Raw genomic sequence first — 27,987 nt, forward strand, 5'->3', positions numbered from 1 at the left:
AACCAAATTCTTACAGAATATATAGCCTATATTTTATAATTTCCTGATTATTCTTTGAGATACTGGACCATCATTCCATGCAACCTTATTTTGGTGACCATTGTGAACGAACACTGAAGAAAAGCTTTAATCGACAGGAACAGTGGAGGGAATATGTGGGGGAAGGAGCTATATTTAATGGCAGAAAGCTCTCAGCATCTCTTTCGCTTCATCAGTTTTTTGGAGTATGATAGCTGGGTGCCATCAGGAAGTCAGTAACGATTGCAGACACAGAGATGTAAAGGAAACAGAGAGAAACGGAGACAGACTGGGGTTTGTAACAAGATGTGGACATGAGATTTGACCTGATTAATATACATAACCATCATGTGCTATTGCTATGCAGTGATCCGACAACATAGACAACAAACAAGCAGTTGATACTGATTAACTTACATTTTTGACACAATTGGCAATTATTACAATTCAGACCAAAACAGATCCAAAGGAAGACAAAATCAGAATAAAATCCAACCGCATGTCTCAGAGCAACACACAAGTGTTTCTGACTAAACGAATCACCGTTTTTTGTGTTTTTGAATGAATGTGTTCAGTGAATGATCCACTGACGTACGAAAAACGAAGGTCGACTTGTGCTCCTGAATTAATTAGTGTGTTTGAACAAATCGCTTGAAGGAATGATTCAAAGACTCACTATTAAAGACAGTCCTTTGTCGCCATCTATTAGGTGAGACGATGTAACTTGCAAAAAGAGTCACTGAAATATCCCATCTAATGCAGCACAGAGTAGTGAGGTGATAAATAATTATTACATTATATATAAAGTTTACTGTTAAAATATTCACGTGTATTATTCAGTTTTGTGGTAAAGCATTCCAGTACCAGTGTAGGTCTAATTAGAGGCGATAACTCCCCCTAGCGCAGCACATTGTAATGAGTCTCCGTCGGTCACTCCACCTCCTCTGCCAGAGTGCATCGCCTTGTGTGCTCCGCCTGTAAAGGATAGGCTACTATCATTACTGCCGTCAGATTGGTCGCAATGCCTGGTAGTGTGTAAACCTGGGTATTGATCATCGAGTAATTTTATCGGGGATGTTGGCGTAGCCGCTGGGTAAGTTTCTTAGGCTACCGATTGTCTATTCTTTTGTGCTCACTGCATTGATCTAAATACAAGTAAACACATTTTGGCATTAGAAGATACTGGGATGCATGTTGTTAAAGTTCTCATGCCCAGCTGCTGTCTGTAAAATGACAGATTTAATCCATTGCTCATAGAGTATTGATTATAGCCCTTATGACAGGGTTAAAACGAAAATCATTAGTGATGCTTCCTGACGAGACGTCAAAGATTAACCCGTTATATTCACTGTGAAAATCAATAAGATTGATACAAATAACACAACGCTTAGATACATTTTATGTAATTTTTCCTTTAATACTAATATAAAAAAAACAGCAAGAGCATTTTTTTCCTAATGTGCAATGGGATGGCTCCTCACGATCATTATTCTCGTGTCTGGTGACATCGACTCTGCTGAGTTGGATCACGCGCGCACCACATAGAGTGTTTATTTATTTGATGATCGGGTGTATTAGAGGCAGTGATGCCCCTCTTTAAAGCACATGGTTGCCATTCCATTGACTTTGGTGGTGTAACCATGCCTAGATGTCCGATTCGCAATAGAATAGAATCATTCTTTTGAGCCGGTTCGTTTTAATGATTCTTTGAAAGCAATTCTCGAAGCAGCAGCGCAAAGGATTTCACGGACAAAGAACATTTCATAAAGAGGGAACTAAATATAGATTTGCAACTGGGGAAAGTAGTGATATTATATATTGATATATTTCATCGATTATATGACCATTGAAAAACATATTAGTTCATTGTATATAGTTCATTTTATTACATTTAAGCATGCATTTTAATTGCATTTATAATGAATTTTAAATTAATTTGAAAGAAAAAGGGCTATTAAAGAATATATTATTATAAAATAGAATATTAACAGATAAGTGACAGCACATTTCTTGTCTATTTTATTATTTCATTCTTATTTTATTTTATTTTATTTTTACGATCACACTTTTTTAGAGTTTCTTGTTATTTTAATATTTATAGGCTACTATTTTATTTCAGAATATGTTTTTATTTATTTAGCCTATTTTATTTTAACATAAAACTGCTACCATTAAAGCTAGGCTAGAATATGGCTATAACAAAAATAGCCTAATGTATATAATTTGTTGGGAAAACGTAGAAATATAAACAGCATTTAACCAAGTATGTATTTATCTAGAAACCACGTAAACATCGCGCTAGGGCTTCCGAAGCGCTGGGAGCTATGGAACGATTTGGTGAATCGTCTTTCAAAAGTACCATTGAGATGATACGTCCGAGCGAACCGATTCTTTAGAATGAACCGATCTTCCCAACGCAACGCTATCATTTACGCCCATGAGCTACATGCGATTTATGACCTCCTGCGGTTCCTGTTTCTTTCCTCACAGACTGCGCTTTGGTTGAGGGGGTTGCTCTCTCATTATTGCAAAAAGAAACGGATATGTTCAATGTCAGAGCGAATTATTTTTGTTTTGAGTGTGTGGTCCGCATGGGAACAACGAACGGCTTGCAGGAATGACAGATCATTGTGCCTTTTCACATTGTGTTGGATTTGATGCAGTAAGAGGGTAAACTGATGCTTATGTTCAACTTTAATCCTTATTGACTTTTTTTTTTATAAATAATCATGACAAAAAGGGGTGGGGTTATCTCTGACCAAAATCTTGATTATCTTTAAAAGGATATTTGGGGGTCAGCAGTCAGAATGAATCTTTCTCCTCTTTTCCATACCATGCCTACACCTATGCATGTGCTTATCCTAATGATCTCTGGCTGACTTTAGCTTCTTTACTTCAACACTTTCTTCTCTGACTTTCAGATGCCTGAAGATGCCTTTAAGATAGAATGTATGTAAAACTGACATCTAAAAGATGCCTATCAGATGTTTGTACACAGCAGATGCTTTCCAGATGAAGCAATCTTTAACAGACATCTTGCAGATGTACGTGTGCTATCTGAGGTTTTTTTTTAAGGTCAGTGTTTAGTTGCATATAGCATCTTGTCAAAATTAAGGTGATGTGAATTAATTTTATTGGGCATACACAGTTTTCTTAAGATACAGGTGTCTTAACTTGATGTGAAATGATATGAACCACATTTTACAATAATATATTCCCTCTCTTGGCTTGTACAGCATGAATGAGTTTGTGTCTATCACACTGTTCACATATGACAAAATCTCTGGACTTTCTTATGCTTATGGTCTCTATAGAAAACTACTGCTAGGTAATGATGTTGGAATCTCTGAAAGATGCCATGCATTTCAGGGGAGACTGAATTGTAAAACCTAAAAAAAGTATTTAAAGTTGATTTAGAATTGAGTTAGTAACATTTTAGCAAACAGGTGTTTTACCAGAATATGTACACCTCTACTATGTGTTGTATGCGGTGTGGTTTTGACTGATAAACAGTGGAAGCCTCTGGAAGTGGAAGAGTTTCTCCTCTTGAAGCACTAGAAATAAGTAATGAGGCGGTCTTTCTTGTAAAGCAGACATTTTATGTCTTTTGCACATCAGAAAACAACCGACTTGCAAACGCTGGGTTTTAATCTGTCAGTACAACTCTTGCATTTTATATCTGACAGCACATGAATTATGCATTGGCCTGTCTAAAAGTTTTATACTCTCATGCGCTAAAATAACACTAAACTTTATCTGAAGAACACGGCAAAGGAACAAGGCTTCCCCATTGTTGTTTGGGTACCTGTAATGTATTTATAAACTGCCTTTCTATTGAGAATGGGATCATTTCTTATGTTTAATGTTTCATTGTTTAAAAAAAAAAAACATTCCAAGAAAGAACACGGAAAAGCATGGAGCCTAAAAGCACTGGCCTTGATAAGAAACTTTTTCTCTCTCTCTCTCTCTCTCTCTCTCTCTCTCTCAAACACACACGCACGCACGCACGCACGCACACACACACACACACACACACACACACTCTCTGTTTTAATTTCATAGTATCTTATACTGTATCACAACATATGCTGACATTTCAACACTTAGTGCCTTAGTATAATAACACTAGTATCCCTTGCCTTCTAGCAAAGTCTTCCTCAAGCAGCACCCAGGGAAGGGAGTGTTAACAATCCTTATAACAGTTAAACTGCTGGGAAGAATTGCTGTAAAATGTGTCATTAGAGCTCATGTGTTGGCCTTAGCTGCAATCACTATGCTAACCACATATGCATGTGGTGTTTTTTTATAGTGAGATGAAGAGCAATGGGGATTTTTTTATTTTATTTTATATACTGTGTATCCCTCTGAATTGGCTGGTACAAGCTTCAGACTGTTTTGTTGGCAGCAATCTGGACAATACACAAAATCTGTATATGTATTTGCATGTGCTTTTAAAGATCTAGAAGTGATATGTGCAGTGTTTATATGATTGCATGTCAAGACACACAATATAATCATCCAAATATTGTGCCATGCAGCTGAGGGCTGCAAGCGTGAGAGCTGCATGTTTTACAAGCACATGAATGAAACGCTTTTTGAATTAAAGCCCGTCTAGTAAATGAGGAATACACTTAAAAAAAAAAAAAAAAAAAACAGCAGCGTTTGTGATGTTTTTTTATATTATTCTTGTTTGTTGGTGTGTGTGTAGTGGTTTCTTCACATCTGTTTTCTTAGAGATGGACTGCACTCACAGCTGGAGAAAGAGAGAGAGTTCAGGATAGCGCTCTGTATGGAGCTGGATTGTGCTGGTTAAATATAGAGCTACCAATGTTTCTGACACAATTATTTAATTTCCATCAGGCCTCAACATCCAGATTAAAGAGAGCAAGGTTCTGTAATGCAATTTTTCTGTTGCACTACTGTAACTCAGTGTCACTCTCTCTTCCTCTGGCCATTTTGCCATAATATAAATGCACACACACAAACATCCTGTTTACATATTCCTGATTCCAGTAACTTTTTGGGAAATGCTGTAGTTGTCTTTAAGAAGAGCCAGTGTGTGTTGAGTACATGGCAAGTGGGAAAGTTGATAATTGTTTAATATTTATTGATTTACTTTGGAGTTTTTGCAGTTTTACATGACAAATAAAACAATTATCAGGAAATTATTAGGAAAAGTGAGAAAAGGCATGTATTACAGGATAGAATAGAACCTGTGCCACCCATATGAGCACTATATCTTCAGTTATTTAGATTTTTTTTTTTAAAACAGTACAATACTACATTTAAAATGATCTTAGCAATAACATTAGTATAGATATAGCAGAATAGTATAGAAGTATACAACTGGCCATTTAACATTTGACATGACTTAAAAATTACATGAAGACACATTTTTACACATTTTTACATTATACATATTTTACAATTACATATATATAGAGAGAGAGACAGAGTGTTTATACATCATATTTAACATATATATTATATATAGAAATAAAATACTGTTCCTTCCACTCTCGCTGTCTCTCCTTCTGCCTGTCTTGTATTCTTGTTTAGTGGGTGAAGAAATGTTATTGTTCTGCCTTTGATCCTCCATGACTGCCTCTAGGGCAAATCTGAAAATCTTGCATGTGCATGTGTGTTTCTACATGAGTGTATATGATATGCCTTACTCAGCGCTTTGAACATATGCTAGCAGCTTCGCTGAGCCTCTCTGTCGAATGACGTTTGTGTTCATGTGTCTAAGCTCTGTAGGTGTAATGGCTGTGAAAATCTGAGTTTTGATGGCTAAATGTAAAAGCCTCCAGGGACTCTCCTGCTCCAGTTAGCAGTACATTCTGACTATAGGCTCTAATAGCAAATGTCCATCAGCTCACGTTAAAATATTCCTGTTTCCTGAATAGACAAACTGTGAACAAAGGACATAGGGTCTTTTTTAATTTATTCACTGGTTGATAATTTGTTAGTTTATTAAAGTTGAAATGGTTGTTTTTTTTTAAGAAAATTATTGTTTATGTGGATCTTTTTATGTCTTCCAAGCCTTCTGAAGCCAATGTGTGACAAAAAGACTGAAATTTAAGGTCACTGGTTATTAAAGGAATCTTCTACATTTATTGGAGCATTCACTTCAAACACAAAGCTGATCTGAAAAGTGACTAAGCAGTTCTATGTGTTCTACAGAAAAAAACTCAGAGAGAACATAAAAAAAAAGCACAGAGAGATTTTATTTTCACAAATAAATGTGCAGTCTATCTGTGTGCGTATTTCTGGTAAATACTGTTCTAAGATGTATGGTGAACACGTAGGTATGATACAGTATCTAAAATACAAATGGTAAATGTTTATATATTTTTGAATATCAATTAAAAAAAAATGAATGCCTGTGATTTGTAGGGAAATAAGCTGAACATGTCTGCTGTTTGTTTGTCCCATTTATTGTTTATCAGAATGCTGAAAACTGATTAAAGTCAACAGAGAAAGCCTGGTAAGATTAGAAAACTATTCACTCTGAATTAGGAATCTGTGTATCGCAATAATAGAATGAATTTTCTATTTAAGATTTCAGTTTTCAACTGCCTCTAGACAGTTAATCTCAATAGATCACAAATCAAAGTCTTCAAAATCTTGCATTCCTGCTTCAACAAAAGAGATTTTGGCCTGTGCTGCCCTGTGAAATATGGAACAACCTCTAAATTGTCTGCAGAGTACTAATGGATCAACACATAGTGCCAGGGCCAAGATAAGAAGAGTGAAACCTGTCTGATGTTATTAAACATTTGGCTGTTATTGCTTTCCTCTCCTTCATAATGGGGTATAATAACATAAAAAAATACTAAGCCCCTGGCCTCCCTAACATGATACACTTTCTGTGAGTGCATATGAGTGCATGGAGTAACTTAAGAGGAATTCTTTGTGTGTGTGTGTGTGTGTGTGTGTGTGTGTGTGTGTGTGTGTGTGTGTGTGTGTGTGTGTGTGTGTGTGTGTGTGTGTTTTCAGGGCACTATGAGGTAACCCCAGAGGAATGCTATGTGTTCTTGTCCAGGTCAGATTTCTCCCATTGATAAGAGAAATGAAGACTTGAAAGTGGTCAGTGCTATCTTGGCAAACTCACATACCACACATTGATCAAGAACGTAGGGGTATTTACCTGTATTTTTAGATAAACTAGCAATTAAGACAATTGTCCCGTTCTAAAAAAGTTCAAAACATGTTTTTTTTCACAGAATAGAATGTTTAATATCATTCTTGTGATTTCTAAATGATGTTCCAAATGCTTACATAAGATATACTGATGTTGATGGGTCATTATTTTTGAAAAGTTTATATGATAAGTCTTAAAGAATACAGATATTTACAGCTAGAGTGAATATTTGCAGGTAGAGGGAATAAATGCAGCGAATTTTAGTTGGACTAATTGTATTAAATCAATTTCTGTGTTCAGTGTGAGTTGCAAAAATAAAGTTTCAAAAATCTCTGTCTGCCATTGTTTGAACAAACAGGTATTAAATTACATTTTCAGTTAAATTTTATCTGCTGAATAGTTTGTCACAAATTAATTAATTAAATGAAGCCCCCAAAACATATTTGAGTGAGACGCAGAAAGTAAAATGCAGAATTTAATTCCATCATGGTTTAATGCGAGTGACTTGTGATGAAATAAATTTGCCTATGCTGGGATCTAATTTTTAGACCTGTAAATCCTCTTATAGGTGTGTATTTGTGAGTGTGCTTTGTGAGTCTGTTGATGTGTTGGTTGCTTGCTTTGAGATGGCAGGTGGCACTAGAGCATGAGTGCACTCCAAATTAGTAATTTATGAGCGGATAAATCAATGCACAAGGTCTGCACTGGAAGTCTCAGTATAAAGCCTTGATACTCACTGCTTGCTAGCCTCATGTGACTCTTTAATGACAGTGTGATGGTTCAAAGGCTTTTTTCTCCAAACTCTTTATGTTTTTGTCCAGGGCTTGTGAGTCACATCACTTTGATACGCCCCTATTCTGGGTCCTAAATAACCAACCAATCAGAATACCCCTTTTTGTAATGCAATGCAATCTGGCATGTCATTCAGGTTTTAGCAGCTAGAAGACCATAACTAGCTAGCAAGCTTAGACTAAATGTGTTTGAACGGTGTGGGAAAGTGCTTATGTCTGCTTTGCTGTGATATAATCTCGCGATTTCAAAGATCAAATTTAAAGTGACACCATGAAACGGAACAGTCAGAATTCCCTGTACTGAGGGCCAAAAAAGCTAAAAAAAAAATACTCAACTAAGAGCAGCTAAGAAAAATAGCTTCCACAACAGCTCGAGTGAGAGGGGTCTGTGGGCACAGTAATGAAAAGGAATAGCTGAATACTAATGAAATACAGTTGATATCCTAAGGATCATACCTTCCGGTCTTTAATAAATTATCACTAGCAGATATATTCCAACTAGGAAGAGGAAGCAGAAAGCAAGTGAAATACATTTATTAGTTTGGCTTCTGTACTGGCTAAAGTTGAGTAGTACTGAAACAGATGCACCTTGATCTTGCCAGCAGAGGTGCTTTACAGTGCTTTAGGCATTGCTGCAGTGAACTCTTGATGCTGCTCTTGAATTTGTTGTCAGTGTATTGGAGAAATGCTGTGTGCATTTACATTTATGCATTTATCCAAAGTGACTTACACTGCATTCAAGGTACACATTTTTATCAGTTTTTGATTGCCCTGGGAATTGAACACATGACCTTTTGGACTGCTGCACTGTATTGCAGTTATTTTTTACTCACCCTAACCTTTTTTAAAAGACTGTGTTTGTGCTCTGAATTAAATTATGTTAATTTTTACGTTTTTGATGTATTTATGGTATAAGGAGTTTGTTAAAAAAACCTTTCTTTCTCTCTCTTTTTAGGTTAATGTTTGACAACAGAAAGCCCCTAGAAACGATCCTGTCATCTTGCGCAGCTTCATGTATGTCCCGATCATTATCTGCACTTTAACAGTCTCCGCATTCCTCCCTCTGCTGCGTTAAACCAATCACAGCACGGACAGTATTACAATGGACACAGATTCCGTCCACTCTGGTTATTCCCACCACTCCAGCAGGTCACGTGGGTCAAACAAACAGAGGTAAAGGGCTGAACTGCCTGTGCACGTGCATGCATACTCACCATACTCTCCTTCTCTCTCTAATGTATCTCTCATGAGGATTTCCCCAGATTTACTCATATGAGATGAAGACTCTATTTGCGTAATTCTGGAATAAACAAAACCAGGCCTGTTGAACTTTTATGGGCATTTTTAGGTATTTTTCAGTATTTTTTAAAGTTGGCTTTATATGATTACATGACCAATATTGTGAGAAGCCCAAAGCTTACATTCTTGTTTAGGTTAGGATAAAGTCAACATGCCTTTTCATCTCCATTTCTATTCCGTTCCATTTCTTTTGTTTAAGTAGTTTCTAATTGCATAGAATTGTTTGTGCTTATGTGACACTTTTCACTCATGCTAACAGATTTGGGCTGAATTTTGGTAGCTGCTGTGATCTGAGCCAGAGTTTTTCACATATTCTCCCAGCTCTCTTTGTCACTGATTACTGATATACTTTAATACTATTAGGCTGTGTTGACCCCACCCACTGTAATTAGGAAGTTATTTATTGAGCTACACTATTGTTCTGTGTCCTATAAAGTCTCCAGTTAAAGGCCCAAACAGGCCTGAGGAATTCCAGCATGAAAGCAGAGAATGTACTGTATGTGTCTTCACTGAGAAGGCCACAAATGAATGTCCTCTTTCTTTTCAGTTGTCTAACGTCCTGCCACTTTTTACTTCATATCCCCCTTTGTTTCACTTAATATTCTTTATCGGTTAGTAACTATTTCTGGATAAATCAGCACATGCATCCTTTCTATCATCTCCACATCTTACCGTAATTTTGTCTGTTCAATACTTAGTCTAGTTTAACTTTTACAGACATGGAAAAAGCAATAATTATCTATAAAATAAGTGCAAATGACAGTTAAAACAATGCTAATTAAAATATTTACTTACTAATATTTTTCACACGTCTCTTTCTGTATATATCTATAACTTGTAGCATACACTCATCTAGCCAGTTTGGATCAGTGGGCAAGCTCAGCTATTTCTTTCTTCCAATTTTCAAATGAAGCTGAACATTTACATCAACACACATGATGTCTGGGTGGGGCTGGACACCTCAGAGTTTCACCAGGGGCTGTCATACTGCCTCTCCCATTCAGCATCAACACCCAGTTTATATAACTTCTAATTACAATCCCATGCTTGCTGCAGGGTATTTAGAATACTGAAATACACCCAGAGTCGAGTAGTTCTGCAATGCTGGGAAAAGGGGCTTTGTTGTTTTCTACACTGATTGCATTTAAATCTCTTCGGAAATCCAGTTGCATGACCTTTAGCACTGTTGAAAGCAAAGTAAATATATGTAGTATGAAGGCCATTTAAATATTTTTAGAAAATGAGAAAAGAAAGAAGAATTAGAGAAAGTGGTGTGGTGTAATTGAAGATCTGGTTGAGGTTTGAAACAATTTTTTTTTAATTAAATTATATATTTATGTATGTATGAGAGAGAGCTATAATATAATATATTACTGGAAAACTAATGTATTTTTCCCACCTCATATACCCAAATCTCCAGGGCTGTGCTTACTGTAGATGGTGGACAATCAGCAGTGAATCTTTCTTCCAAAATTCAAAGTAGTTCAACATTTGATTCTTATATTAATTATCTGTCTACAAAGTTGAATCTTGTGCTTTTGTTGTATGTTGGAGCAGCTGTTAGGTTTAGTCCCTATGTCTCAGCTGTAGACATGTTCTATAATATAACAGGACCAGGCTGTCCAGGATTAGAGTAAAGCAACAGAGGCTAGATGTCTGTGATGAATAGCTATAAAAGAAAAGGGAGCATTTTAAAAACATAAGGGTGGTATTGAAATTAATGTTTTAGTATTAGTTCTTTTAACTGATCAAAACATGTACCTTCATAAACTGTCAGCTAAACATAACAGTTAGAGGACAGTCTTCTAATCTTCATAATGCATTCTCTCTCCTCATGCTCACTGATTTAACATGATCAGATAGTTACTTTAGAAAACTAAAGTTGAGTAGATTTCAGCTGGTGGGTTGCGACCTCAAAATGGGTTGAACATCTGTTCTGACAGGGTCACGGACTTACCACTAACCAATAAAGAATATTAAGAATATATATCAGACAAATATATATATATATATATATATGTGTGTGTGTGTGTGTGTGTGTGTGTGTGTGTGTATATATATGTATGTATGTATGTATGTATGTATGTATATATATAAGTACTGTGCAAAAGTCTTTGGCCATTAGTATTTTCACCAACAAAAAAATAAATAAATAATGGTTTTAAGACAGTTATTTCTATCTTTTGCTGTAGTGTGTCAGTAGGAAATATCAGTTTACATTTTTAAACATTCCTTTTGCCATTAATTGTAATAATCCAGTGAGACTTTTGTATGCACAAGGAGTCTGACAGCAGCCAGTGCTCCACACAGAGATCTGATTTCACCTTCATCCAGTCCGTCTGGGAAACAGAAAACAGAAAACAGAAAAAAGCCCAGAAGAACTATGGCGTCGTCTGCAAGATGCTTGAAGAAACAATATTGTTTTCATGCTTCATTGTGAAAGCTGTATATTATTAAACATAGCCAGTTATTTGCTGATGTTAATAATTACTCAGAGTGAGACGTCTATGTCTGATGCTGATGATAGAATGCATGTGCTGTATTTGTTTGTTTGTCTGTTTTGTTTATTCTAAGGCTGACCAGATATTAGCGATGATGACTAAAAAGACTGAGCGGGAGAGAGAGAGAGAGAGAGAGAGAGAACGCTGTGCTTGGATTAGGGTCGTTACAGCTCACTGCCTCTAACCCAGTTTGCACCAGATGCTCCAGCTAGGGCATGTGCGAGACAGTGCTAGAGGAAGCCAGCGCACGTCAGTGAGAGGATGAGGAGGGAGAATGATGATGGTGGTTATCCTGTCATTAGTCTGAGTGTGTTTCCCCGCTCCCATCACCATGGCGACAGCATTTCCCTCACATACGTCGCTGTGTGTGTCTCTCTCGTGCAGTGAACGCAGCAGCAGGGATCGGCACAAATCACACAGTCGAGACAGCAGCAGCCGCTCTGACAAAAATGTCACCATCAGTGCATCGTCAGCTCAGCCACAGCAGCCGGATCAAAGCTCCGCCCCCACAGACGCCCAGGTGAGTCAGACATTGAATATTTTTAAAGGAATAATTGTGATAGTGAGCATTACCATTGTGACCTGGAAAGTAATTAATATAATCAATATTTTATAAAACAATATTTTATATAATAGCTATTTTTATATAATACATATTTTATTATATTATTAATACACCACTGTTCGAAACTATGGGGGTCAGTATTTATTTATTTTTTTTAAGAAAAAGTGTATCATGGTCTACACAAAACAATGATAATAATAAGAAAATTTCTTAAACTCCAAAGCAACGTATTAGAATTATTTATGATGGATCATGTGACACTGAAAACTGCTCGAAACTCATCTTTACCATCACAGGGATAAATTAAATTTTAAATATTTTCACAATATTACTGTTTTACTGTATTTTTGATCAGCCTTGGTGAACATAAGAGAGTTAAAAACATTTGCCAACCCCATATACATTTGAACTGTAGTGTATATGTCTTATAACTTTTTAAAATGTATTATAATTGTGATATATATATATATATATATATATATATATATATATATATATATATATATATATATATAATTAAATAATTTTCTAATCCTTATTTCACTTATTGTGCACTTTGCAAACTCAGCACAACAAAACAAAATAACAAAACACATGCACATCATTGTATACATACATAGATGCACAAATACAAACATTCTTGTTGTTTTTAATGTTGCATTGCATATGCATTTGTGCAAAATATATATGATGAGACTGTATGTGATGGGGCAGGCGCTTCATCCTGACCTCTGAGCTCCAGCTCAGAAAACACACAGGCCATAGTTAACAGAGTAAAGAGGATAACAGGGATTTCAGACAGCTACATGTTCCAGAAAATAGAAAAATGCATTATATTTATTGAATGCTATGTGCTGGCAGAGTAATTCATTTGTGAAGTGCTCAGTGTTTTGACAGATTAAAGCAATATTCAGAAATTTAGCTTCAAAGAAAAGAAGCAATTTAGTGTCATTTACAGCTCAACTAATGAATGTTATTTGTGTATGTACAGTAGTTCTTTATCAAAATTACAAGCTTCACATTCGTTCCTTTTTTTTTAGTTCATGCTGTTTCACACCGCATGCATAAACAGCATGCGAGGGGTGCTGCATTTTAACTGCTATAGCAGGCTCACATTGTGCTTTCACACAGACTGTGTTTCTGCTGCTTAAAAGAGCTGCAGCTTTATAGAGAAAATAAAATGATTTCTGCTTTACCGCAATGAGTAGATTAGGTGTGTGCTGTTGAGAATTATTATTACAAATATTTGTAAGCAAGGTGGATCACATTAACATCCAAATGATAATTAATAGTAATTAAATTACAATGGACATCTCAGTATGAAAGGATGCCGCTTTGTACTTCCTACTGGGTCTCAGTTATTCTGACCTACTTGGCTCCCCCTCAGGGGCTAAAGGCATACAAAGTTTTCATAGGTCCTCATGGCTGTCTACATTATTTTGTGCAAGTGTGTGTGTGTGTGTGTGTGTGTGTGTGTGTGTGTGTGTCTTTAAATACTGTACATTTCTGCTTGAGAGGAATTTAAGATATGGAGGAATTCTGATTGATCAGACCTAGTTCTGGGTTTTCAGTGCATTATATTTTATAGATCAATGCTGAATAAAATTATATTCATACACTACTGTTCAAAAGTTTTTTTGAATACTTCTATTCAGCAACTTTATATCTATCACGGTTTCCACAAAAAAAGCTGCATAAACTTGTTTTAAACATTGAACTATTATTAACGAAGCATCAATAATAACTCATCATTTGAGCAGCAAATTAGCATATTACAATGTTTTCTGAAGGATCACGTGACACTGAAGACTGGACTAATGGCTGCTGAAAATTCAACTTTGCCATCACAGGAATAAATTACATTTTAAGATATATTAAAAAAAGGACACAGTTATTTTTAAATTGTAGTATTTACATTTGAAAAAAAAAACAACAGTTTTTACTGTATTTTTGATCAAATAAATGCAGCCTTAATGAGCATAAGATTCTTTCAAAACATTAAATTAAATATTATTGACTCCAAACTTCTGAACAGTAGTGTATATGGAAACAAACATTAACTGCCAGATCTTTATATGCCAATACCAACATTTCATAGTCAGCAGACAGTTTTTATCTTCTCATAGATCATTTGAAATATAACAGCAGATCTCTCATAAATAAAGGAGCAAATACACACTGGTCTATTTGGGAAAAATATCATAGTAAATTGAGGAAAGCCCCTGGCAATGCTAAAAGGTTAATGTCATGCCTTGGAACAGCTGTCAGTTCTATTCTTCCCTGTGTAATTTCATCATGTTGGCTATGATCTTCTTTCATCTTCCTGTCATTCAGCCTGGGCCTCTGGAACGTTTTCTCCAGTGAGGAAACTTTAGATGTTAGTGAACAGAATGACTTGGAATAGCAAGCATGTAAGTTATAACTTACTTGCTAAGAAAGGGTCTATGTTTATGTTTCCTTGTTGTGCCCTTGTTTTAGTGTCTTTTTTGCTAGTCTCATTTTTATATTTAAAAGAGACAGCTCAGACTTTGTAATTTGATTGGCTGAATTTCAGTGGTTACATAGATATATCTATTGTTTCAACCATTGTTTTCATCTGTAAGCCTTTTCAGTATTTTTTTAGCACATATTGATGTTGTCTGAAAATAATGTTGCATTGATGACGAATCTTTGTAGGTCAGCCTGGAAGTTAGCATCATGCTGGTTCCTTTAGCGGGAAAAACAGATATATATATATATATATATATATATATATATTATATATATATATATATATATATATATATATATATATATATATATATATATATATATATATACTGAGCTTCCAAAACCTCTTTCAGTCTTTATTTAAAAAACATTTTACCTAAGAGTTTGAGTTAGAATAGTTTGCAAAAGAATGATTACAAACACAATGAAATTGTAAAATAGGAATAGTAGATGGGTTAGCTGTTCAGCATGATGACGTTTTATGTCCCTAACAAGTAAAAGCTTAAAAAAAAAATCACAGAGAGATTTTACTGAGGTATTTTACGTAAAAGATGAAAATATCTTGAGCCTGTGTTAATGATAGACCTTTTTTGGGGCATCTAAAAAAAAGCACTCTGGTCTCTATCAGAGCCTTATCACCAATGACAGATGTCTATTTTAGTCCCTCCTCCCCTTCACCCCAGATTCATCTCGCCTTTTATTCAAGTTAATAGGCCAGGGTCATAATGAGAAATGATCCTTATCTAATGCAATTTCTAACTTTTCAAAGCCAACTACTGTATTAAAAAGAAATAAGTTAAACTCTGTTGAGAGTATCTGAGGCATGCTGTCAATTACTGCTGAATATCATTTTAAATTATTGTGCTGTTAGTCATGTCTGTATTTCTATGATAAAGTCCAAGTTTGTTATGCTCATTTTGAATTGGAATTTTTTTAAGCCTGAGCAATGCGCCTATGCAGGTTTATTTTGGAAAAAAATGAGAGGAAAAGGATGGAGGGTGGAGAGGAGAGGGGTGCAGGAGTTTCTCACACTTGTTTACCACTCCCTCTCTTCCTGCTTTTCTTTCTGTGGTACAGCTCAGATTGTGGCTCTGTGAGAGGAAAATGAGCTGTACTCGAGTCAAGCAGAACGCTAACATACATGCAAACACACTATTAGCTGTGCTGTGTGCTTCTTTTGTCTCTCTCAGTGGGGGAAGCACATTCAGCAGTGTGGACTGTGGGCAAAATAAAACAGCAGTGCTGCACAACAATCTGCCCTCTGGTCACAAAGAAACAACTATATATTTGCAGAATCATATGCTAATAAAATATAATATTGTTGAATTTGGGTTAAAGACAAAGTTCAGCTAAAAAAGAAAAGCCCGTCATAATTTATTCACCCTCATTTCATTGACTATTTAAACTCAAAATCAAGCTTAAAAAAAATCCTTATTCTTTTGAAAAGGTGGTCATTCATTTACCCAAGACCTTTTTTTTATTTAAACTTCACTTTATAAGTGTTGTGTCAAGTTTCATTGGCCCTTTTTTTTTTTTTTTTTTTTGCAAATATCGGTTTATGTTTGATCCTGATCAGTTATTAAGAATATTAATTGTCATTTCAGATTTAGCTCATAAAACAAAGTCATTTTGAACCTTGAACCTAGTAATTTGTATTAAACAATGCTTAAACTGGTTTCTTTTCATTGAAAAGATCTGACTGAAAGGACATCACTACTGATAATTTCAGTCTGATCTAACAGTTTGCACAGTTCAACCTGGCTTCTTGCGTTAACCTTTGAAAAGAGGCTGTTATTGAAGGATGCAACCTGCTAGTAGACATTGTTATTAAGTTGAATATTTTATTTAAACTGTGGAGAGAGAGTCATTTCAAAGGTTAAAGTCTCAAAAGTATGGTAGCAAAAATGGTTTAATTTTAGGGGTCAAAGAGGAGGTGGAAAGTAAAGCAAAGAGGATGGTCAAGTAAAACTGAAAGATTATTTGCTAATCAATTGTAAGATGTGACCTTTTTAACTGTAATCTAAGGTGAGTCTTTTGAGGATTTCAGTAATTTTCCTTCATTGTAAGTTTATGAGTAACTGTGTTAGACTTAAGTGCTCAAAAATTTGAGTGTAAATGTGTTTATTACATATAATGATTGCTGCAGTATTTTACAGTAGTAGTTGCCTCTGGTGCAAGCAAAACTCATTTAGAGGTTGACCGTGTAACTTCATCTAATGGTCTCCATTTTTTTCTTTTTTTAAATAAAAAGTTCATGTCCATCCGTGTTTGTGTTTCCAACAACTTTTAAAACGCACTTTGCTTCTTTAACCTTTTCCATCTGCCATTTCCTCACTTCTGATGATGACCCCAAAGTTATTTTTGCACAAGTGTTGGCACAAACTCTAAACTGTGTAACAAAAAGGGAAATTCTTTTCTTTCTTGAGCTGAAACCATCAGATTTTAGTTTTGATTCTTCTCAATAATCCCTCCCTTTTCTTTCATCACATACAGCATGTGCATATCCGTTATTGTATTTGTTATTTGTCTTATTTTTTATTTCCTTGGCCCAGAAGCTGTGCGTCATGGTTTGAGAATCTAACAATAATAGGTTATGCAAGGCCTGCTGTATTGCAAAGTTGCAGCAGTGTTGTTCCTAAACCCATTGAATTGAGCTTAATAAATATAGCCAATGGTTGGCCCAGTAATTGCTGCATGCAGCTGTATTTTATGTCTGTTATTATTATGGTAATATTATTGCTCTCATTTACATGAATTGAAAACTTTCTCAATTCAGATTAAATTCACTAAACTACATTACCATACAAAATACAGCTTCTATTCATACAAATAGATGCACAAATAAGCAAACAAGTCTATAAATAAATATATAAATATTTGCAGATGAATTACCATCCTTGGTGCAGAATTATCTGTAATGGAATTCCAGTCTGCACTGCATTTCACATTCTACTGGCATTTCCTCAGACGTCCTGCAGTTAGAAAGTTCTCATTTGTTGTGAGTCTGTCTCTCAGTTCTCATGTTCATTTATATGCAGATGTATGTAGGTTTGGGGTATTTGTCATTAATATATGCTGATGAGGGAGACCTGGGTATTTCCGTACTGTCTGTCTGAATTAGCTGTGAAGCAGATTTGTCATCTCACCAGCAGGGATGGAAAAGAGGGCAAATCAGAAGCTGTAAATATGTCTTTTTCTGTAATATCGATCCTGAGTGCTGGGCTTGGGAGTTGGGCCTCTGAGATAGCAGGGCTTTTAGAAGTATGTTGAATTTTTTATGTGTATGATATATCACTGATCCCCTCCCACCTCTTGACAGGATGACAACTGGGGCGAAACCACCACAGCGGTCACTGGAACATCAGACCACAGCTTGTCTCAAGAGGATTTGGCTGGCTTCGGGAAGGAGACGGAAGGTCCAGTAGAGAAATTAAACTGTGTACGCTTCCTTCCTTTGGCCCTCGCCCTCGTCCTGGGCCTGCTGGTTCTGATCACCCCACTGTCCTTCCTGGTGTTGCCACAGCTGATGTGGCCGGAGCGCCTGCAGGCTTGTGGTACTGCCTGTGAGGGGCTGTTTCTCTCGCTGGCTTTCAAGCTCCTCATTCTGCTGCTGGCTGGCTGGGCGCTGTTTGTGCGACCGGCACGAGCCTCCCTGCCCAGGATAGCAGTATTCCGTGCCCTGCTGGGGTTGCTCACGCTCCTTCTGCTGCTTTCCTATTGGCTGTTCTTTGGTGTGCGCATCTTGGATTCACAGGTAGGGGCAAATATAGGGACCATGAAGAATCCAGAGAAACATGGTGAGATTTGTTGAATTGTGTTTGTGTAAATTCAGTTTTTATAAAGTGGATTGTTTCAGCTGTTGATGAGCCACGTTCAAAGCCATATTAAAATATACACAGATATGCACACCTGTAAACGGATCATTATTTTTGCTATTTCATTTGTTAACACTACTGGCACTGAAATTGCACACTTCACTTATAGTGTAACCTACAATTAAGGACTTTATTTTACTTTAATAATCGGCAGGGGTTTTTTTACTCCTAGGCTGCAATAGTTTGATCACAAACAGCAATATAGTGAAAACGTATTACAATTTAAAGTAGCTTTCTATTTATATTTACTAGAATATCTAGATATATTTTAAAATGTAATTTATTCCTGTGATAGTAAAGCTGGGTTTTCAGCAGCCATTACTCCAGTCTTCAGTGTCACACAATCCTTCAGAAATCATTCTAATCTGCTGATTTGGTGCTCAATAAACATTTATTTTTATCAATGTTGAAAATCATGATATATATTTTTTTCAGGATTCTTTGATGAACAGAAAGTTAAAATGAACGGCTTTTATTTTAAATATAAATCTTTTGTAACATAAATGTCTTTAATGCCACTTTTGATTAATTTAAAGCTTCCTTGTTAAAAAAAGTTATAATTTGATACATTATTAAATTATTTTATAACACTAAAAATAAAGATAAAACAGGATGCCTTTTCTTTGAAGAATATCCCTGAATTTAGTGCAGGTCATTTTGTCTCCCTTGGCTTATTGCTTTACTATCTGTGCTTGACAGGATGAGAACTACCAAGGCATAGTGCAGTTTGCAGTATCACTGGTGGATGCTCTGCTGTTCATCCATTACCTGGCAGTAGTTCTGCTGGAGATCCGGCATCTGCAGCCCTGCTTTTCTCTCTGTGTCGTGCGCTCCACCGATGGAGAGACTCACCACTACAACCTGGGACAGCTCAGGTGCCAGCTGATTACAGTGACTAAACTTTTATTAAAACAAACACTGTTCAATATGCCGTTTAATGGTCTGTTAAATGCTCTTAGTTACTTAAAGTAAATAGAAAAAGTAAGTCATTAGTCACACTTCATAATAAAGGTTCCAACTAATACTAAAAATTTCTACAGAACATTGGAAAATCATTTTTATGGTCTAGTTTTGTAGAAAACCATTTATTTATTGATGTGTTCAAGAATCTAGAAAGCAGTAAGGAACCTTTTAGCAAATAAAGAAGCATAGACAGTGAAAATGTTTTTTTTTTTCTTTTTTTTATTAGAAGTGGCTTGTTCATTGAAACCTAAGGATCATTGAAGATCCTTTATTTTTAAAATGTTATACATAATTTTATTGTTTTTATACATCAAATCTGCAAACCAACTGTATAAATTAACATGGAAATATTTTTTTCAGAACATTAAAGGTTTTGTCTCTGTAATTGCATTGATTATGAGCTGTTTTTTTGCTGAGATATTATATTTGCTTGTCTATATACACAAAACTGTATGCGTGTGTGTGTACTGTTTAATGCATTAATAATGAGTTGAGGCTGGGCCAAGGGAAAAAGGTCCATTAATCACTCCATTCCAGACACTCCCTACTTTTCCTTGCGTTGCTTCCCCTCTCCCTTCCTCTTTCCTGCCCATCGCTTTCCTTTGTTCTAGCTCTCATTGTTTCATTGGCTGAACATTTTTGATCCAGTGCTGCCGCAGTGTCAAGTGACAGCACACACACACACACACTCACAAAACAGAATGAAATCTATTATTATCTGACTCTGTTTAATGAAATACATGATGGGATTGTCTGTTCCTGTGTTTAAATAGACACCCAAACCCATATTACAAGTTGTTTTTTTGTTTTTTTTTACAATGCTGATCATTCTCTCTCTCTCTCTCTCTCTTTCTCTCTCTCTCTCTCTCTCTCTCTCTCTGTGTGTGTAGCATTCAGCGGGCAGCCCTGGTAATTCTTGAACACTATTACAAGGATTTCTCAGTTCACAACCCTGCCCTACTGACGGCTGCAAAGTCCAGGGCAGCTAAACATCTGGCTGGGCTAAAAGTCTATAATGTAGATGGTGAGTTTAATCTGTGTAAAATCACTGTCTATTTCCTGATCTGACTCTTATTGTTCCAAAAATTCTGAAATTATTTTGGAATGCCTATAGGAAAGGCATCAAAATTGAGATGTCCTAAATATTTCAAATGTTTCTCCTAGACAGCAATGAGAGCTGCTTCGCAGATTATTGTCCTGAGAAAAACTAATGCAACATGTCTCCTCTAGAGTATCAGAAAAGATCAGTGTCACAAACTGCCAATCAAATGTCAGCTTTCAACATGAACCTTTCTCAGCTATAAGAGATAATCTGAGAAATGCTATCCACATTAAATGTTAACCCTTATAATCGGTAAACCTCAGTACAACTTTATGAATTTCATTTAAAATGTCATTTTAAAGCATGCATTGAATCATAATACATTCATTGTTCGGTTGACTCACTGATGTTAAAGGAATATCAAAATTCACACAAAAATGTACTCACCCTCATGGCATCTAAGATGAATTTGTTAATTCATCGGAACAGATTTGGAGAAATTTAGCATTACATCACTTGATCACCAATGGATCTTCTGCAGTGAATGGGTGCCATCAGAATGTCCAAACAGCTGATAAAAACATCACAATATTCTACAGGTAATGCCCATGACTTCAGTCCATCAGTTAATGTCTTGTGAAGTGAAAAGCTTTGTGTTTTTTAAAAAAACAAACCCATCATTAAGGCGTTTTAACTTTAAACTGTCGATTCTGGCCAAAATCATTTATAATTCTTAATAATACTTCCTCCAGTAAAAACTCCATACACTGTTGTCCTCTCACAAAATCAATTGACATATTTAGAAATGTTATAGACTGTTTTCATTTGTAAACAGTGCTTTATCTGTGCATATTCCTCTCCTGATTCAGATGAGGTGACTTTTTTTTTTTTTTTTACTAGAGAAACCGGTATTATGGATAGAAGTGTTCTATTTTAGCCAGAAGGAATAGTTTGAAGTTAAAAACATCTTAATTATAGATTTGTTTATTACAAACATGCAGCTTTTTGCTTCAGAAGATGTTAATTGATCAGCTGGACTCATGGATTATTGTGATGGATTTTATCAGTCGTAATCAGTAGACTCTGATTCTGACAGCACCCATTCACTGCACTGGATCCATTGGTGAGCAAGTGATGTAATGCCACATTTCTCCAAATCTGTTTTGATAAAGAAACAAACTAATCTACATGTTGGGTAGCCTGAGGCTAAGTCAATTTTAAACAAATTTTCATTTTTGGGTGAACTATTCCTTTAACCTTTGTATATTAATATGTATAACAAATGACATATAGAGCATTATAACTAAAATCAATTTTGACTCATTGTTATTTTTTAATTATATATTTCAAGTATATTATTTCATTTATTTATTGTTTTTGTTTTGTATTTGACCAACCCTGCTCTTCTCCACTATATATAACCAATTGACTCAGTTTTTTCTATTTGTATGCCTCAAGAGGAATTTTAATAGAAACATCTGAGACAAGTTGAGAAGGTTGATACTTGGTATGAGGATAAAATCTTACAGCTGGTTAAATCAACTTAACCCTTCAGCTGTGAAGTAATATTATTCTGAATGTATTAAATGTGTGTAGACGTACCAAAACAAACTCTCAAAAAAAACTCTCATCACACTTTTAATGCAGCAACCGTGTCAATCAGTCACCACCAACACCTAATGAATCTTCTGTAACGTTTCTTTCTGCAGAGTTTAAAGCCAAACTGAAAAGCTATCTTTTGGATTGTAAGTTCAGACTGTGTAATACATTCAGAAATCCTTTCACTGAGACACTGAATTGTCGAGTGCTCCACATGTCTTGGTTATTTGCTTGTGCATGCAGTCACTGTACACTGTGCACAATGTCACAGACTCATTCAAAAAAAGAAGACTCATTTCTGCACTTACCATGCTCTAAAAATCTGTCAAAAAAGTCAATAATTCTTACTCACCCCAGATCTCAAAAACACCCAATCTCTCTCTTTGTTTGACATCTATGATGTGCTATCAGCACAAGAAATGTACATACACCATGATGCAGAGATGCATACTTGGAATCAGGAGTACCCCTTAAGCACTCAAACCTTCCTTTGTGCCTGTGGCTATCGAACCAGGCCAGGAATGTGTGTGTATGAGTGTGCATGTATATGAAAATCAGCAGTGTGTAGCTCTTTATGCTTTGCACGGATTGTCAGAGTATTAATAATGCATTACTAGGAAGTAATCCCCAACACACACCAAAAAAAAAAAAAAAAATGCAACATTTCTGTTTTTCCAGGTTTCAAAGAACCCTGAAATAGTCTACACTCAACTACATGTTTTTGTCTGTGTAAAAATAGTTTATTATCTTGTTCCTCTTGATCCTCCTCTTTATTTTTATGTGTATGTACATTTTTGTCTTTGTTGTTATTCACAAATAACAACTGAGGAAAGGGTGGTCTCAAGATTTGTTGGTCCAATTTCAGTATATGTGATTTTGAAGGTGATTCAGTGAGCTACAGAAGAGATCACAGACCTGCCCTGCTACCAAGGAGAGTAATGGTGCCCTTGTCATGCATTATTAATTATATCTGTGATCTGAATATGGATAAATATGCATAAATTATTCTGTTCACCACATTATGCACAAAGAGCTAATATGCATAATGTGTGATCATCTTAACCTGATTCCAAATAAAGATGTGATTGGCTGCCAAGTGATCTTTTTGCAGTAGATAAACCATACTTTTCAAAAGTTTGGGGTTTGTTAATTTAAAATAACCATTTTTCATTTTAATATATTTTAAAATGTAATTTATTCCTGTGATGGCAAAACTGAATTTTCAGCAGCCATTACTGCAGTCTTCAGTGTCACATGATCTTTCAGAAATTATTCTAAATCACTGATTTGGTGCTCCATAAGCATTTCTTATTATTACAAATGTTGAAAACAGTTGTGCTGCTTAATACTTTTTGTGAAAACTAGGATTATTTAATGAATAGGAAGTTCAAAATAACAGCATTTATTTGGAATATTATTCTTTTGAATTTGAACATGAATGTCTTGACTGACCCTTTAATCTATTAAATACATCCGTGCTGAATAAAAGTTTTATTTCTTTCAAAGCAAAAACATCTTACAGAACCCAAACTTATGAACAGTAATGTATATGACCTGCCTGATAGGAAATAACCTGACTATAAAATGACAATGAATGTAAAAAAAAAAAAAAAAAAAAAAAAAAAAAAAAAAGGATTAGTGAATTATATTAATTATTAATCATCGTAATTATAACTGCCGTTAAATGACACATTTACATGATAATCTGCAAAGCTATCTGTCTTTCTTGTAATATAGAACAATGTCAAGGTGATATTTGTAGGGTTGTTTTTTTTTTTTTTTGAATGAAAAATTTTATTGAATTTTTTTCATTGAATTGCATTCTTTCTGTTCTGTCCCATAATGCTAATATTTCTCTTTCCAGGTGCTGGTAGCGATGCTGCAAGCGCTCAGTCTCGGGCTAAAATAGCAGCTGCTGCCCGACAGAGAGACACCAGCCACAATGAGCTGTACTACGAGGAAGCAGAGCATGACAGAAGAGTCCGAAAGCGCAAAGCACGGTAAGAGGGACAGAGTTTGTGGAAAAACAAAGTATGTGATACAGAGCATGCAATTCAATTAAAGAATAAAGTTGTGGTTTCAATGAAAACTCCTGCAGCTTAATATGCAAAATTTCTCCATTCTAGGCTGGTAGTGGCAGTAGAGGAGGCATTCACACATGTAAGACGGCTGCAGGAGGAGGAGAAAAAGAAGCCGCCAGGAGATGAGATGGATCCACGGGAGGCAGCGCAGGCCATCTTCCCCTCCATGGCTCGAGCACTGCAGAAATACCTGCGCACCACCCGTCAGCAGCACTGCCACAGCATGGACAGCATTCAGGCCCACCTGGCATTCTGCATTACAAACAACATGACCCCAAAGGTGAGACAAACACAGACACAACATAATGTGTGTGACATGAATCTAAACTTCTTCCATTTGGCAACATCAAAAATGTCCTCAAATATATTTGATTCAAGCACCCATAACAGGAGTCACACTCAAAAAATATTTAGGTCTACATTAAGATTAAAGGGATACTCCACCCCAAAATGAACATTTTGTCATTAATCACTTACCCCCATGTCGTTCCAAACCCATAAAAGCTCTGTTCGTCTTTGGAACACAATTTAAGATATTTTGGATGAAAACCGGGAGGCCTGTAAATAGCAGTGTCAAGGTCCATAAAAGGTATGAAAGTCATCGTCAGAATATTCCATCTGCTTTCAGACGTGCAATCTGGGTTATATGAAGTGATGGGAACAATTTTTGTAAACAATGAAAACAAAAATAATGACTTTATTCAACAATTCCTTTGTCAACAGTCTCCTTTGTCTCTTCATATCACCGTATGCTGTGTATGCTCTTCTGTGTCATCTGTGCCACAAGGATGCACTGTTTCTACATGTATTAAGCTTTGATTTGAAAGACAACAGCGCATCCTTGTGGCGTGACTGACACAGAAGAGCATACACAGCATACGGTGATATGGAGTGACACAGAGGAGACTGTTGACAAAGGAATTGTTGAATAAAGTCGTTATTTTTGTTTTCTTCGCTTACAAAAAGTGTTCCCGTCGCTTCATATGACCCAGATTGCATGTTTAATGGCAGATGGAGTATTCTGACGACGACTTTCATACCTTTTATGGACCTTGACACTGTTATTTACTTGGCAGTCTATGACCAAAAAATTCATATCTAGTTCTTTTTGGTCTTGAAAAAAGAAAAAAACACATTCCCAGTCCCAAATATTACACACAACTTCTAATCAAGTCAGATCACTGTAGAATACTAGCAGACATCAGTGAACAGATATGGGTGGTGTTGTTCCCTGCTAGGCATTTCTGGAGAGCTATCTGATGACTGGGCCCACACTGCAGTACACGAGAGAGTGCTGGCAGACCCGGCATTGGACGCTGGTCAGCGAAGCGTCGGTCACCAGTCCCCTCCGTCACGGCTCTGAATTCCAGCTCAAATCATCTGACTTCAGCTTAGTGGTCACCAGCAAAGCTATCCCTCACCTCAAACTCATTGAGGAGTACGTCCATCCCAAGTCCCACAAGTTTGTACTACAGCTACAGTCGGAGACCTCTGTCTGATGGATTCAGTTGCTTTTGTCTGTTTGGTTTTGTACACTTGTAAATTTTGGACTACTACTATTTTGTTTGAATTCTTTTTCACTTTTCCAGTTTATAAATGGCATTTTACATAATGGATGTATTTTGATACAACATTTGTTATTAACAAGAACAGAAGAGGGAATCCCCGCCCCCCCCCAAAAAAAAAAAATATATATATATATACATGTCCTGTATGTATCCAATTACTTAGTGCTGACTGGTGTGTTTGTGCTGCTTGTCTGTATGTTTGTTTCTGCATAGAGCAGATGCTAATTACGTACTGTGATAAGCATCAGACTGAGGCATCATGGGTAAAGTTTTGGCAAGTAGATATTGTTTAGGATATCTATGTTGGCGAAACATTTATTTTTTTCTGTTGACCACAACATAAATGAGGATCAGAGCACACCGGAGATTCTGTGAGATCTAGTAAGGTCGGAAACATTGGTTAGAGAGTTGGATTTGTTAGTGCCATTATAGTAATATAATAACCAAACATACATGATCATTTTCAGCCTGTTGGATGGTTTGATTTCTGCCACTTTTATATGTTTGGAAGAAAAATGGGTAATATATTGTGAGGAAAAAAAAAAACAGCATTTCATTTGTGATTAATAAATTGTTATTTGTAGTTTGCCTCTAATTGTGAATAAGGTATTTTTATGTTTATTTTTTTTTCAATGTGTGTATCATCCTTAAAACAATGATGTGTTTGTAAAATATAAGCCCATTAATGCTGCCTAACACATTTATAAACCTCGCTATTGACCGTTTTTGTCCAAGCTTGATGTTTTTTGCTTATGAAGCAAAAATAGAAAATAATAAATAAATAAATAAACCTGTCATGCCTTTTTTTGTACTGCTCTAGTGAAGTTTTCCACTAGGGATTACATATGATTTTTTTTTTTTTTTGTATTTAATGCTAATAAAAGTATGTTTTATATTATTTCTACATTTTTTTTTTAGTTATGTTACAGCATATATTATTTTCCCATTGTGTATTGTCAGTTCTGTCCTATCAGATCATACAAACCCATTCCCTTTTGTTTGTCAGGAATTATCAAACAATCTATGTCGTAACCCGTAACAAGCTACAAACCTGCTTCAAATATTATTTATTAATGTTACATTTATAAAAGTGAAATATTGCAGATTTATTTTACTGAAGAACCTGTTTGTATTCGAGAATCAGAGAAATTCAACAGATCCTCTCAGATTCTGTGAGCATTAAACAAACTGAACAAAAGAGGCACAAAAGTGTTTTCTGGTGAAACGTTTTCTGGTAAGACTGGTCAAAGATCAAAACCAGGACATCCTGTGCCAATTTTTTGACTGTATAATACTTAATGTTGGACAAAAGTATTGGGCATGTATTTTCATCATATGTTCAGCAAAAACATGTTATGATTTGTGGTGAATTCTTAGTCACTTTTAAATTGGAATTTGTTATCTTCTTCAGTTACCCATATATCTGTATGTATGTGTGTGTGTGTGTGTGTGTGTGTGTGTGTGTGTGTGTGTGTGTGTGTGTGTGTGTGTATATATATATATATATTTATATATATATACATATATGTGTGTGTGTGTGTGTCTGGAATATTTCATCATGTATTAAAAATGTACATGTATTTATTTATTAGTGTATGTAGTTTACAATAATTTTTTTGTACACCTCTGCTTGTGAATTTATGATTTATTACTGTAATTGCCATAATTTCCACTGTGGATATAAAAATATAAAATCATTTTTGAGAATTGCATTGTCACTTGCATTAAACTGTTTAGATGAAATGATGCACAGGGCATAGTGTTTCCTGATTAATATTTGAGCAACCCAATTTTTCTCACCAAAGTATGAATTTCATTTTTCTTTTTGACATTTTATTTTTATTGTGTGTGTGTTTGTATTGGTTTTTTTTTATTTTTAGTTTCAGTTTAGTTTCTGTCCTAAATATATAATGTCAATTCTGTCATTTCAACTAGAGCCATAAGAGCTGACTGAAACCAGCTAGGTAACAATTCTTTAAAGCACATATTACAAATTATCACTAAGCGAACAGCAGTGCTATTATTTTAGCAAGCTGTCTGAAGGATCCATT

General features: G+C 35.6%; 1 protein-coding gene across 5 annotated transcripts; it reads left to right on the forward strand.

Annotated features, from left to right (window-relative positions):
• Positions 1 to 440: 440 nt before the first annotated feature.
• Positions 441 to 27,633, forward strand: vangl1 (VANGL planar cell polarity protein 1). 5 transcript variants are annotated; one of them, XM_042763921.1, is made up of 10 exons: positions 441 to 1,111; positions 8,909 to 9,126; positions 12,138 to 12,273; positions 18,128 to 18,562; positions 19,383 to 19,558; positions 20,537 to 20,670; positions 22,398 to 22,433; positions 24,152 to 24,287; positions 24,414 to 24,648; positions 25,607 to 27,633. In XM_042763921.1, exons 2-10 carry the CDS (start codon positions 9,056 to 9,058, stop codon positions 25,865 to 25,867), a joined length of 1,620 nt encoding a protein of 539 aa, XP_042619855.1. In that variant the 5' UTR covers positions 441 to 1,111; positions 8,909 to 9,055; the 3' UTR covers positions 25,868 to 27,633. The 5 variants fall into 5 exon arrangements, with proteins under 5 accessions (XP_042619855.1, XP_042619859.1, XP_042619856.1 ...); XM_042763922.1 differs by lacking the exon at positions 441 to 1,111 and adding an exon at positions 2,114 to 2,688; XM_042763924.1 differs by lacking the exon at positions 441 to 1,111 and adding an exon at positions 7,041 to 7,063.
• The last annotated feature ends 354 nt before the right edge of the window (positions 27,634 to 27,987 follow it).

This window comes from Cyprinus carpio, chromosome A9 (assembly GCF_018340385.1).
Source record: "Cyprinus carpio isolate SPL01 chromosome A9, ASM1834038v1, whole genome shotgun sequence".
Lineage (NCBI taxonomy): Eukaryota > Metazoa > Chordata > Actinopteri > Cypriniformes > Cyprinidae > Cyprinus > Cyprinus carpio.

Coding starts and splice junctions, on each gene's coding strand:
- vangl1 (XM_042763921.1), top strand. CDS start 9,056: ATGGACACAGATTCCGTCCACTCTGGTTATTCCCACCACTCCAGCAGG. Junction 19,559..20,536: donor TACAACCTGGGACAGCTCAG/GTGCCAGCTGAT, acceptor CTGTGTGTGTAG/CATTCAGCGGGCAGCCCTGG. Junction 24,649..25,606: donor CAAACAACATGACCCCAAAG/GTGAGACAAACA, acceptor GTTCCCTGCTAG/GCATTTCTGGAGAGCTATCT.